Genomic DNA, 11,961 nt, shown 5'->3' on the forward strand with positions numbered 1-11,961 from the left:
GCTATAATTAAAATTTTAAAAAGGTGCCCTGAATTTTTTTCCAAAAAATTTCATATAATTTATAAAAATATATTTCGCAACCTTTTTAAAAATAAATTTTAAAAAGATTTTAAATGGTTTTAAATAGTTTTTAAAAGGATTTCAAATAGTTCTAACAATATAGTTTGCAACCATAAAAAAAATTGATTTTTTTTTTCTAACGACTTCAAGTAATTTTTAACAATAAATTAAAAAGAGTTTTAAATTTAAAAATATGAATAAAACATTAAAATAAAAGAGTGTAAGCTTAAAGTTCCAAAATTAGATTATTTTTTATGAATAAAATTAAAATTCAGTAATTTGTTTTTGGTACATAGTTTATGAGGTCTTCTGAACGGATCTCAACTATAAGACGGTATCTTAAAATTTTCCACATTCAAATTGATACTCACTCAAATAGTGTGGGTCTCTTGCGGAAGGCAGACTCTGATCCTGAATGTGGTTCAAATTCACAATATAAAAAAATACCTTACCAACTCACCTGCACGGGATTAAAATTCAGTAATTTTTTAAACTCTTTTTCTTATTTCCTTCTTATAGTGAAGAAATACAATGTTTCTATTGGCCATTTTCAGTCATTTTTTCCATTTCTATACTCTGAAAATATTTAAACATTTTATTATTATAGATATGAGTTAATGATATAAATATTATATTAGAATTTAGAAAACATAAATTTTAAAAATATTTTTTCCATTTTTTACTTGATAAAATCTTATATTAGATGTTAACTGATACTAGTTATTAATTATTATGCTATAATTTTAGCTTAAACGCCTTACTTAAATAAAAAGAACGTCTTACCAATTCACTTGCACTTTGAAGTTAGAATTCTGTAATTTTTAAAACTATGTTTCTTATTTCCTTCTTATAGCGAAGAAATACAATGTTTTTATTGTCAATTTTTAGTCATTCTTTCTATTTATATTCTTAGATAATATATAAACATTTATGTTATTGTAGATACGAGTTGATGATATAAATATTATAGTATTAAAATTTAGAAAACATAAACTTAAAAAATATTTTCTCCGTTTTTTCTACTTGATAAAATTTTATTTTAGATGTTCTATAAACTACGTACTTGCTAGTTCTCAATATTTTTTTGTGATGAGGACTCACTCTATTGAGCCGAAACTCAATATCATTGTCAAATTCCGGGATGTGGACCTCCTGCATAATGACTAGCAATCCAACCTCAATCACTCCGTATTAAGAAAGGGCGTAGCCAGGGTTCGAACCCTCGACCTTCGGTACCCAGATGAATGAGACTTATACAACTAAACCAAACCCGTGCAGGCTACGTAGTTCTCAATTATTTTGCTATAATTTTAACTTGATTTTTTTCCTCCTTTGTAATTACTATAAGATGTTCTTTTAAGAAAATATGAAGAGTAAGCGATACTTAATGTAATAAAGAATATAAAAGTAAATTTCACTTGCCATTAATTTTTTCTAATAATATATAGAAAAAACAATTGTAATAACAAAATTTGAAAAACTGGTGCTTAAACATTTGAAATAAACTATAGTAAAAGTGAAAATATAAACAAAAATGCATCCCAGTCATACCAATGATAAGGAAATGTTTATAAGCCACACTTAATTTTGAGCTCCAAAATGATCTACGACTCAAATGCTTGGTAGATATTCCTTCCACAATCAATTACATTTTATACCCCACAATTAGACCCACCTTATTTGTGCCCAATGTTAACTTTTCCACACAAAATAATCTCAATCATCTCTATTTGGTTTCAATTTTCTAAACCTGAAAATCAACAAAAATTCGGTACATATCAGTTGGAAAAAATTCATTGTTTGGTTAATCGAAATGAGGATAAATAAAAAGTCTATTGAAATTAAATTTTCCTATTAATTTTTATTTTTATTGTAACTATTGCAATTATTATTCCTTTATTTATGAACTAATATATTAATTTTGTTACTTGCATGCGATAATTGTAACGCCTCATTTGTTTGTTACTTGCGTGTGATAATTGTTCCTCACCGTACACTATGAGATTGGGGGTTCAAACCTCAACTGTCGCACAGGCCATGTTTGCCTAATTTGAAATTTTGTTAATATCCCGCTAACCGGGTCTGGTTCAGGGTTTGGTCAATTTTGGGGTGAGTTTGACCGGACCTGTGCAACCTGCTCGTAGCCACCTCTATATCCATAATTTGTTTCAGAAATAAAAAGTATTATAATGGAAAGGACTTTAAGGTTTGTGGACATGGCATTAGCTTGTAAATGCTTGAAACAATAAGATCATAAAGAGACTAAAAAATCCTTAGTTGATGAACTCAATAAGCAGATTACAAGCCTCATAGAATCAAAATTCATAGCTACAATTTACTGTATTGATTTTTAATAATATTTTATAATAACTAGCTATCTCCATTTTTGTTTAATACATTGACAAGCAATAAGAAATTAAAAATTACTCATAGGCATTACAACAAACAGCATGCGTGCAATAAAAAAACAAACGAAAAATCAATTATTATTGTCGCCATGATTGAGATTAAAAGAAGACAACCCAAGAGTAGCAGGAGTCTTAAGCTGATCGAGCTGTTTCCTACCGCGACGAATCAAGTACTCGATTTGTAAGAAATTCTTGCGATCAACTTCCTTTGAATGTCGCCGAAACTCGGTCGATACGACCGATTCAATCTCGCGGCGACCCTCTGGGGATTTTGATCGAGCAGCTCGTAGGAATGATCTGTATAGGCTGAGTACTTGTTTTTGCATTCCTGATAGTTTCGCCACTCTTGAACCTCCTCCCATGGCTTCACACCACCAAATCAAACACCCAAAAAAATTGGAAATTGAGGCAAAAATAGCGGTGGATCTGGCAGTTGTGTGTGGATGAAATTAATGGGCTTCGTTTACAAATTCCCTTTTGGGTTAATTTCAAGAATAGCAATAATAATTTTTGTGTTAAATTATTTTTCAGATTTACATTTTTGCGTATTTTATCGGTTATGATTAAATTTTTTAATCTTTATAATTGTGTTTAACTTAAGTTTCATCTTGCAATCCAAACTTTTGTGTTTTAGTTTTTAATTCAAATACTTGAGTTTTGATGTCAATTGCGATCAAGTTTTAAAACTGACTCCTTTTAAGAGAGAGACAATATTTTTAAAGTTCAATTACAATTGATAAAAAACGTAAAAAAGTAGATTTAAGAAATAAAAATTAAAGCTTTGGACACAATTGCAACAAATCTTTCAATTTAAAGGTGATTTTGCTTAAAAATAATGGTTCTAGGTAGACTCAACAAATCTTAAAATCGGTATTTTAAAAGCTGGACCAGCCGGTTGTAACAGTTAACTCAAAAACCGGCCAGTATTCCGATCCAAAAACTGCAAAAACCGGATATGTAGTTAGACGAGATTGGACTGGAAGATCCGGTGGTTGAACCAGTGAACCGCCAGTCAGAGCAAATAACGAGAATTAATTATAAATACATAAAATCAGTCGCTATTTAATATTTTTATAATTTTTAAAAAATATCAGTCAACTAGTTGAACCGGCGGTAGTACCTGTTAAACTGGTAGCCTCACCAGTTTGGCCCCGGGTTCAGTTTTCAAAACACAAAATTAAGCTTTATGGACACAGACAGACTGACAAACAATGTGGTATATCAATCTTCTGGTGAATTCATCAACTCTGCCCCTCCCATAATTCCTTATCTTCACATAGACACAATACATCAAAAGAAAGATTGCAAACTGCTAAAATGTACATATATAACAGAGGATAAACTTAGAGATAAGATCATTATTTACAGAAAACACCACAATACTTGTAGTAAATGTACATGTATGTACGTATTTTAATAAATCAATATGCAATTTAATTACATTTCCAGAAGAATTATACAACTCTGGTTGGCTTCTGATTTCAACTATTACAAAACTGCCCATCCTGCCATTAAGCCGTGGCAACTTGTCTAGATAAACAAGGCTAATTAAATACATCTATGAGATTATGACTAATTGAAACTGCAAAATTAATTAACAGGTTAATAAAGAATATGGTGTCGATGTTGGTTATGGTTAAAAGAATTCGAATTCGTCTTCTCTAATTTACCGCCATCCTTTCGTAGGTGGCTTCACTATGCTTGAGCTAGAAGAATTAACAGTTCTCTTGATACCTGAAAAAAAAATAGGAGTCATTTTTTAACCCCAAACTCATAATGAGGTTTTGTACTTTACGGTTTTTGTTTATCTGATACTAGTTCGTTTAGGTTTGAACTAAATGTACAGCCTACCTACTCGTATTTTGAAAAAAAAAAAACAAAGTACGAGTAAGGATCGGATAAACAAAAACCGAAAAGTGGACCTCAAGGAAGTTGTCTGATCATTTATATCCAGAAAATGGTCTAACTCTGCTTACCGGTTGGCCCTCTAAGCGGATCTCTCGATACAGTTGATGTAGTTTGCCCTAATTTTTGTAGGCTTCGAATCCTAGACTGCACTTTACTCCTGCATAAAACATATTCGGCTACATTAATTTCGATCTCTCGAAATAAATACATTTTTGTAATAGTTTTCGTGTTTATCGAAAAATAAGCGAGCAAACTGAAAACTCACTTCTCAGGTTTTTCTGAAGGCTGTTTTGAGCTTTCATCAGAAAGGCCACTATCACTTGATCCATCATCATGATCTCCATTTCCATTTCCTAGTGTTTCAGCATCTGAAACCTGATTTATTTCTCCGGAGAACGATCTTGATGTCTTCAGAAATCTATTTTGCTGTTTTAAATCTTCCGTAGACTGTTGAGAAAAAGATTCAGCTTCAGAATATCTATCACTATATTCTGATTGTGTATACTTGTGTAAACCTGTTCCTTGTTTCAGGTCCTTTTGCAATTGCAACCGCTCAATCTCTCCGTCTTTCTTTGCGATAGTGTCTTTCAGAGATGCCAACTACAGACAAGAATTCGAAATAAAACATGAAACATCGTTTTTGGTTTCAGCATTTCCGTTTGCGTGCTACATAAATGTCAGCCATATATTTTATTAGAACATTACGCATTGAACTAGAAAGATTCCGGAAAATAGAAGAAAAAAAGAAACCTGCTCCATTAATTCTCTAACATCTCTGCCATCTTTGCTGCTTTTCGCAGCGCCCAGCTCAACTCCAGAAACTCTTTCCGCAAACTTCAAGGTACTCATAGTTTCAGAATACGACGTTGGATCAGGATTAAGCTGCACAAACATAAGCGTCTTTGCTTGACCGCCTGCAACATGAAAAACCCGCACACAATACATTATTTTTCAATTGGAGTCTGCTGCAAGCTATCAAGAACAATCCACAAGGATATCGCGAGCAATACCGAGAGAAGTTTGCAGAAGTTGAGTAAGCTTGCTATTTCGATAAGGAATGTGAGGACTCTTTTGTGCAAGTGCGAAAATGACATCGCCTAAAGCAGACAATGATTTGTTTATATGTTGTGCTTCTTTTAGTCTATCTCCTGTTACTTCTGATCGATCTACCCTTTCGCTTCCTGCTAGATCCACCAAATGAAGATTTCCTTGTAATGTAGCACCCGTTTGCAAGTCTTTTCCGCGAACATTAATACTCACAACACTGTGTGGACAGATCTAAATGAATATCTAAGTTTTCTAATTCGATAAAAGAAATGATGGAAATGTAAGAACCTATGAGATCGACTGCTTCTCTCGTTCAAGGCGGTGGCACCAACAGATCTGTTGTTCAGTCCGGTTTCCATTAATTGTATGACGTCTGAAGTTGATGTCACAGAATGCATACTTGCATCAGGTACAGCTAACCCGTTGGGTTGGGAAATGGTCTTAATCCCAAGTGTGTGCTAATTAAGGAAATAAAAATGGTTCGGAAAATTGTAGTTGACGTGAACTTCTAATCTATATTGCACGGAAACTTGTCAAAGTTTTACGTTTTGTGTTCTGTTTCCATTTTCAGAAAGACTACCGAAACTCCAACAGTTTATATTTATAATTCTGATAAAAACATGCCACTGCCTTGTTTCTTATTTCAGCATTTTTATTTCCGTGCAACATAGCTGCTCTAAGTTCTACTGAACACGATATGATAGGAAGCAGAAAATAATAGCAAAAAAGGATATCTTTTCTGAGAAGTATCATTCGCTAGCAGATCTCGCAATTGTTCGTTATATATTTCAAACATCTGCACTCCAATTTCATACATAAAGGAGTTGCTTCTTTTCTGAGAGAGGTTGAAAAGATCATTGAGAGCTCGATAATTAACTCCCCAATTTTCTTCGGTTGCTCCATTAGGACCACTCTGAATATACAAATTCAAGTTAATATAATAGCATATATCATAAGGAATTTAACCATGATGCAGATTCGTACCATTGTGTAAGTTTTTCCTGAGCCAGTCTGTCCGTAAGCGAATATACAAACATTGTATCCATCAAGAACGGACCGTATCAAAGGTTGCGTGTCTGAAAATACTTCGGCTGCCAACATTCAAAAACAGAAACACCATATTCAAATAAATCGATCAAGAATACCGGTCAAGAACGCATAATAGAAGTGCAGAGATGAAAATGAAAACCTTGAGTAGAATTAGGACCATAGACTGTGTTAAACCTAAATAAACGATGCCCTTCTTTCCCTGGTTTCGAGAGATTTGCAACTACCAACTCTCCGTTTTCGCCGATATGCTCTATTGTTGTCTTCTTTCCATCCTGCCCTTTCATCAATGGCCTAATCCGACAATAAACTCTAATGTTCCCTGAATCAGAAATTAAAATTATACAACTACCTTGAAGACCCCATCAATCTGCAGCCTATGTTGCACCGGGTCGATTCTTATGCTTTGGCGTTTTGTTTTCATTTCCAAAAAAGTTTCCGAAACTCCAAATCTATATATTTATAACGCAACATAGTCTGCAGCAACCTTATAGAGAGTATACTACAGAATCACACCTTTCAAATCCTGCAGCTCATTGAACATCTTTCGATTCTCAGCAAGAACTAAATGATAATTCTCACTCGCATCAGCCACTGATTTGAGTTTTACTCCTGAAAAGTTATAAAAACATAATCTCTATGACAAAACTCACTGTTACTTGTTGCTTAAGATTGACACAGTTTTGCAGTAAGCAACCAACCTAAGGAAATGAAGTCCTCCGAATAGCTTCTTTGTGTTATCAAGACTTCGCGCTTGATGCCATCTGAAGACAACTTTAAGTCCTAAATATTTTCAAAGTATAATCATTAACAATAATTATTACTATAAAATAAAATACGAGACATCATCGTAAAATGTGAGAAGAGAATATACCTGAAGTGCACCTAACTGAACCTCAACCAAACTCTGGAAAACGAGTTCTTTCTTTTTCCATGTCTGTTGCTTGGACTCGGAATATGCCTCGAGCACTTTCACCTTGCTTCTTGAATCTTCCAAGAGGCTTCCGAGCTCTTTCAGCTTCGACTCGAGCTCTGATCTAACATCCTTGGCCTCTGTTTCCATTTGCAGGCAGTGGAGGTCATGTTTCTTCTTGGCTAGTTCAAATTCTTGCTTCAGTGATGAAAGTTCCGTGTTTATTCTCTCCTTCTCTTTCTCCATTTTAATCGTTTCTTCTTCCTCAAGTTTTCTTTTCTCCTCAATTTTGGTCTTCTCTTGTTCATGGGTTCTCTGCGCCATTTCTAACTCTCGCTTCAGCATCGCGTGTTCGTTATTTGCTTGCTCCTTTTCTTTCATCAATCTCGAAACATCCTCACCGCCATTTTTCCGTTCTTCGTCCAATTTAGACCTTTCGAGTTCATTCGTCTTTTTTATTGATTCTAATTCTTGCTTCAGCGATGAAAGTTCGAGATCTGTCTGCTCCTTTTCTCTCATCAATCTCGAAACATCCTCACCGCCATTTTTCCGTTCTTCGTTCATTTTAGACTTTTCGAGTTCATTCGCCTTTTTAATTAATTCTAATTCTTGCTTCAGCGACGAAAGTTCGAAATCTGTTTGCCCCTTTTCTTTCATCAATCTAATCATATCTTCATCTCCAAGTTTCCTTTTCTCATCTGTTTTCGATTTCTCAAGATCGAGCGATTTTTTGGAGATTTCCAATTCTTTCTTCAACATTGAAAGTTGCATATCAATTTGCTCCTTCTCTTTCATCAATTTTATCACTTCTTCCCCCTCTAATTTCTTTTTTTCATCTGTTTTTGACTTCTCAGTCTGCATTCAGAAAACAAACAAAATCCATGAAACATTTACTAGCAGATTTTTTCGTTTTTCTTTTATTGTCTTGGATGAATTATACCTTTATTTGCCGAAGCTGGCTCGTACCATTCTGCAACAAATAACACTCTTTTCAATAATAGAAAAATACTACTAGCAAGTGGCACTCTTAATCGCTCAGAATTAACTCAAAAAATATTCAAAATCGACACGATATTAATCGAGTTTAAGCTAGTCAAGTCAATTGTCGAGTCGATTTCAAACATCGTGATATTTAACTAGACATGCTCGTGAGCCTAATAGTGTTTTGATTCAATTTCTTCTTTTAATCTTTATAGCTATATCAATTTATTAGGATATCCTTATTTTTATACAATAATTTTAAATCATTTTAGAGAAAATCTAGTAATAAAATCCAATAGAGTCTAATGGAACTTGATTCTCAATTATTCCACCGGACTCGAGTTTGAGCTCCTAAAGTAAAATGCAACCGAGTTCGAGTGGAATTTTGAACTTTAAATTTAAAATTAAGTCGAGCTCAAATTTGATAGTATTTCGACTCGACTCGAATATACTGCTAGTTGATTTGCCATACCCCATTCTCTTCACCAGCCCCAGAGGCAAGGGCTTCAAGTAGTCTGATTCTTGACTGGAACTTCTCCTCGCGAGCCTTGAACAGGTTGTTTTGCTGATGAAAATTGAATCACAGTGAAATTAGTATAGAGAAACCAAGAAAACAAGAAAAGAAAATCAGACTTTATTGTAACATGTCATTACTGTTCTTAAATGTTCTGCTTGAGTTGATATCCGTCGTTCAATCTCTTGCACAACTTTTCTCAAAAGACACGCTACACGCTGCGCAACAAAGTAAAATCAGAGCATACTTGTTAAGAAAATGTAGTTTTTAAAAATGAAAGTTCAGCTACCAAAATGTAACAAATGAAATGAATGGTAACGGTTCTGCGCAACAAAGTAGAATTTTAACTATTTGTGAATCACATACATGAGGTATTTCTCCGTTCTTTCTTTCGATGCTTTCATCCAGAATTCCATTCACCACACTCAGGAGTGACTGAGTTGGAGCGTTCTGCATCAAAGGCAAAAAAGCAGCATTGGAAAAGGATCTTAACAAGAAGTATGTAACTCGGAAACGGAAATGTTTAATTTAAAACGCTGAAACAAAAAGTATACCAAAGAGAAACTTTTTTAGAAGAATGGTTATGAATATAGAGTTTCGAAAGTTAGCAGCGTTTTCAAAAATGAAAATGAAATGTCAAAACGTAGGACTATCGTACAACATAAGATTATGCCAAAGAATATGAATGTCAGCGATAATAGAAGACTTATAACTTACATCTAAGCTGTTTGATTTCATCATCTCTGAGATTTTTGCAGCAGAAAGATCTGCATAACGCCCTTGTTTCAACTGAAACACCTCGTGGAACTTGTGGCCAACATGGTGCATCATTCCTGGTGTCTCTGCGCAAGACTCGAAATGTAAAACAGATAGTTTTCGGCTAAAACAAAGCTGTCAAAACTATACCGTCTTTACAGCAACAAGTTATAAGTATAGAATTTCGGAGTTTCAAATCCATTTTTGAAGATATAAGTGAAATGACTAAATTTAAAACTCGAGAAGTTATATGAGGCAGAACCAAACCTGGCATTAAAGGACTTCGGGAAGTACGATGGTATTTTGACTCAGGCGAAATCCTCAGCCTATCTTCCGGAGACTGCGGAGAAGTAATCCCGTTAGGAGATGAAAGTCCGCGAGGACTTGCACCTCGAGTACTTATGCTAGAAGCAGTAGGAGAGTTATCTCCCCTATTCCCGCATTGTGCTCTGAACGCGGAAAGGCAATCAATAACAGACTTCATAGATCCCTGCACATACACAAATCAACACATATAACAAAGATAATAACAGCACTTTGATCTACAATAGCTCATTTCAACATCGGATACCTTCTCTAGGTCCGATATCTCAAATCGAGGGATCCCTAATTCGTCCACAATCGCCAGAAACTTCTTAACATTTTCAAAGCTTGATGATGGAGGATGATCAGAGCCACCTCCCTATATAAGAAAATGCAGCATCCGATCAACAAAAAATCACACACAATATCTACTACATAACATAATAGCTATGTTGCACGGAAACAAAAACACGTTGAAAAGGGAAATCCCGAAATGAAAAACAGAACGAAACAACATTTTTCATAAGTATACGTCATTGTTTCAAAAGTATTTCCGGATAGATTTGTTTCAGCTCAACAAGTTTCCGTGCAACATAGCATAATAGAAAAAACAAATAGGCAACCTCATTAACAGAACAGGGTCTAAACTTATTTAGAATCTGAAGCAGGACAGTGCCATCAATCAAGCAAGCTCTAAGCTCCTCAGATGAAGCTTTCAATGGTAAATTCAAATGAGGAAGAATACTATTAATCCACTCGATCAAATTTGCTCGCTGATTTGCTGCAAAATTCAACAAAAAATGAGCAATTTTCATGCAGGAAAAAGCTAGAAATTCAATCAAACTATTGTTACCTTCAATAATAGTATCATTACGTGTAATAATAGGCTGAAAAATATCAGAAGTAGCAGAAAATTTCGAAGTGTTGATAATTCCAAATCTTTCAGTGAGAAGATTATTATCTGATGGTGAGTTCATGATTGGAAAATCAGCTTGGAAACCAATTATGAACAACACATCGTAAACGAAAATGCCTCAAGATTGTCATTTACCAGTCCTGGAAAAACATATGAATATCAAACTGTATATCTCTCCAATTTAGCCTACTTCTCTTATGAAAATCAAAAAAAATATGCAGCTGAATTTTCTTGATCATCACCAAAACTCGATCAAACACATGCATGGCACCCAAAATAGACATAAAAACCAACAAATAAATGATCAAGAAAGCGTAAGCGCTAAGCAGCATTCTGCTAGGTCGTATATTTAATTTTTCTCACAAATGTTCCTCTTTCCGACGACAACAAATGATCAAAAAATAAAAATTAAAAATTTGTAGCCATTAATGAAGACCAGAAAGAAAGCCAACCTGTAGACGCTATGCACGTTGTTGATTAAGGTAAGAAATTAAGCATTATTGTGTTATGTCATGATCATTGAGAGAAAATTATTATAATAAATTTTCAATATATTTATTATTATTATTATTATATTAATATTTTAGTGAATGTTTGGTGTTCCGTGTAGCGTTGGTGTTCTTGAAGAGAGTCCGTTAAAGTAGGGAGTAATATGAAGTTTAGAGGGAAATTTACTAAAAATACCGCAATTTCTTTTTTACCATCTATTTTTACTCTCTTTTATTTGTACCACATTTTTATTAAATTTTTTTAATCTAAAGTTATGTGCTTTGTTTTCTATCTCATAGTCATAAAGAAAGAGATTATAATATAAAAATAATAATTGTATGATCCCATCTTTATAAATTTGGGTTGCTTTTTAATGATTTTAGCTTTTTCTAATCTAATAATATCCATTTTATTTAAGAAAATTAAATTGAAGTGTATTTGCATTTGTATCTTTTACACAGATTAGAGGGTTTTTTTTGTTCAAAAGTGGTAGTCGACTCTTTAGAGTCTCAATTGTTAGTTTGTTAGTTACCGAAACGTGATTCGAACCCACAACCTCTTAATGCATTTAGAAATGTCTTAGTCATTCAATCTAGACCCACATTGGCGATTAAAAGTT

General features: G+C 33.9%; 2 protein-coding genes across 5 annotated transcripts; both read right to left on the reverse strand.

Moving 5' to 3' along the window:
• Nucleotides 1-2,314: 2,314 nt before the first annotated feature.
• LOC126688134 (uncharacterized) lies at nucleotides 2,315-2,970 on the reverse strand. Its single transcript, XM_050382730.2, has one exon. It carries the CDS (start codon nucleotides 2,828-2,830, stop codon nucleotides 2,540-2,542), a length of 291 nt encoding a protein of 96 aa, XP_050238687.1. The 5' UTR covers nucleotides 2,831-2,970; the 3' UTR covers nucleotides 2,315-2,539.
• Nucleotides 2,971-3,851: 881 nt separating this feature from the next.
• On the reverse strand, nucleotides 3,852-11,412 carry LOC126688190 (kinesin-like protein KIN-14O). Of its 4 annotated transcripts, XM_050382799.2 has the most exons (22): nucleotides 11,306-11,411; nucleotides 10,791-10,993; nucleotides 10,561-10,718; nucleotides 10,206-10,316; nucleotides 9,902-10,124; nucleotides 9,596-9,720; nucleotides 9,245-9,328; nucleotides 9,019-9,096; nucleotides 8,837-8,929; nucleotides 8,324-8,353; nucleotides 7,345-8,238; nucleotides 7,172-7,253; nucleotides 6,987-7,082; nucleotides 6,613-6,792; nucleotides 6,408-6,514; nucleotides 6,157-6,336; nucleotides 5,712-5,875; nucleotides 5,387-5,640; nucleotides 5,127-5,290; nucleotides 4,642-4,976; nucleotides 4,445-4,533; nucleotides 3,852-4,202 (listed from the first exon to the last, which is right to left on the reverse strand). In XM_050382799.2, exons 2-22 carry the CDS (start codon nucleotides 10,912-10,914, stop codon nucleotides 4,135-4,137), a joined length of 3,639 nt encoding a protein of 1,212 aa, XP_050238756.1. In that variant the 5' UTR covers nucleotides 10,915-10,993; nucleotides 11,306-11,411; the 3' UTR covers nucleotides 3,852-4,134. The 4 variants fall into 4 exon arrangements, with proteins under 4 accessions (XP_050238756.1, XP_050238757.1, XP_050238761.1 ...); XM_050382800.2 differs by lacking the exon at nucleotides 11,306-11,411 and having other exon boundaries at nucleotides 10,791-11,245; XM_050382804.2 differs by lacking the exons at nucleotides 10,791-10,993; nucleotides 11,306-11,411 and having other exon boundaries at nucleotides 10,586-10,667.
• Between the last annotated feature and the right edge of the window lie 549 nt (nucleotides 11,413-11,961).

The sequence above is a fragment of the Mercurialis annua genome, linkage group LG6 (genome assembly GCF_937616625.2).
Source record: "Mercurialis annua linkage group LG6, ddMerAnnu1.2, whole genome shotgun sequence".
Taxonomy (NCBI): domain Eukaryota; kingdom Viridiplantae; phylum Streptophyta; class Magnoliopsida; order Malpighiales; family Euphorbiaceae; genus Mercurialis; species Mercurialis annua.

Bases quoted from the DNA above. Each gene is read 5' to 3' on its own strand.
- LOC126688134 (XM_050382730.2), bottom strand. From the start codon at position 2,830: ATGGGAGGAGGTTCAAGAGTGGCGAAACTATCAGGAATGCAAAAACAA.
- LOC126688190 (XM_050382799.2), bottom strand. From the start codon at position 10,914: ATGAACTCACCATCAGATAATAATCTTCTCACTGAAAGATTTGGAATT. The intron at 10,317-10,560 runs GTTGCCTATTTG...TTTCTTATATAG, and splicing joins GACCCTGTTCTGTTAATGAG to GGAGGTGGCTCTGATCATCC. The intron at 5,291-5,386 runs GTATTGCTCGCG...TTCATGTTGCAG, and splicing joins ACTTCTGCAAACTTCTCTCG to GCGGTCAAGCAAAGACGCTT.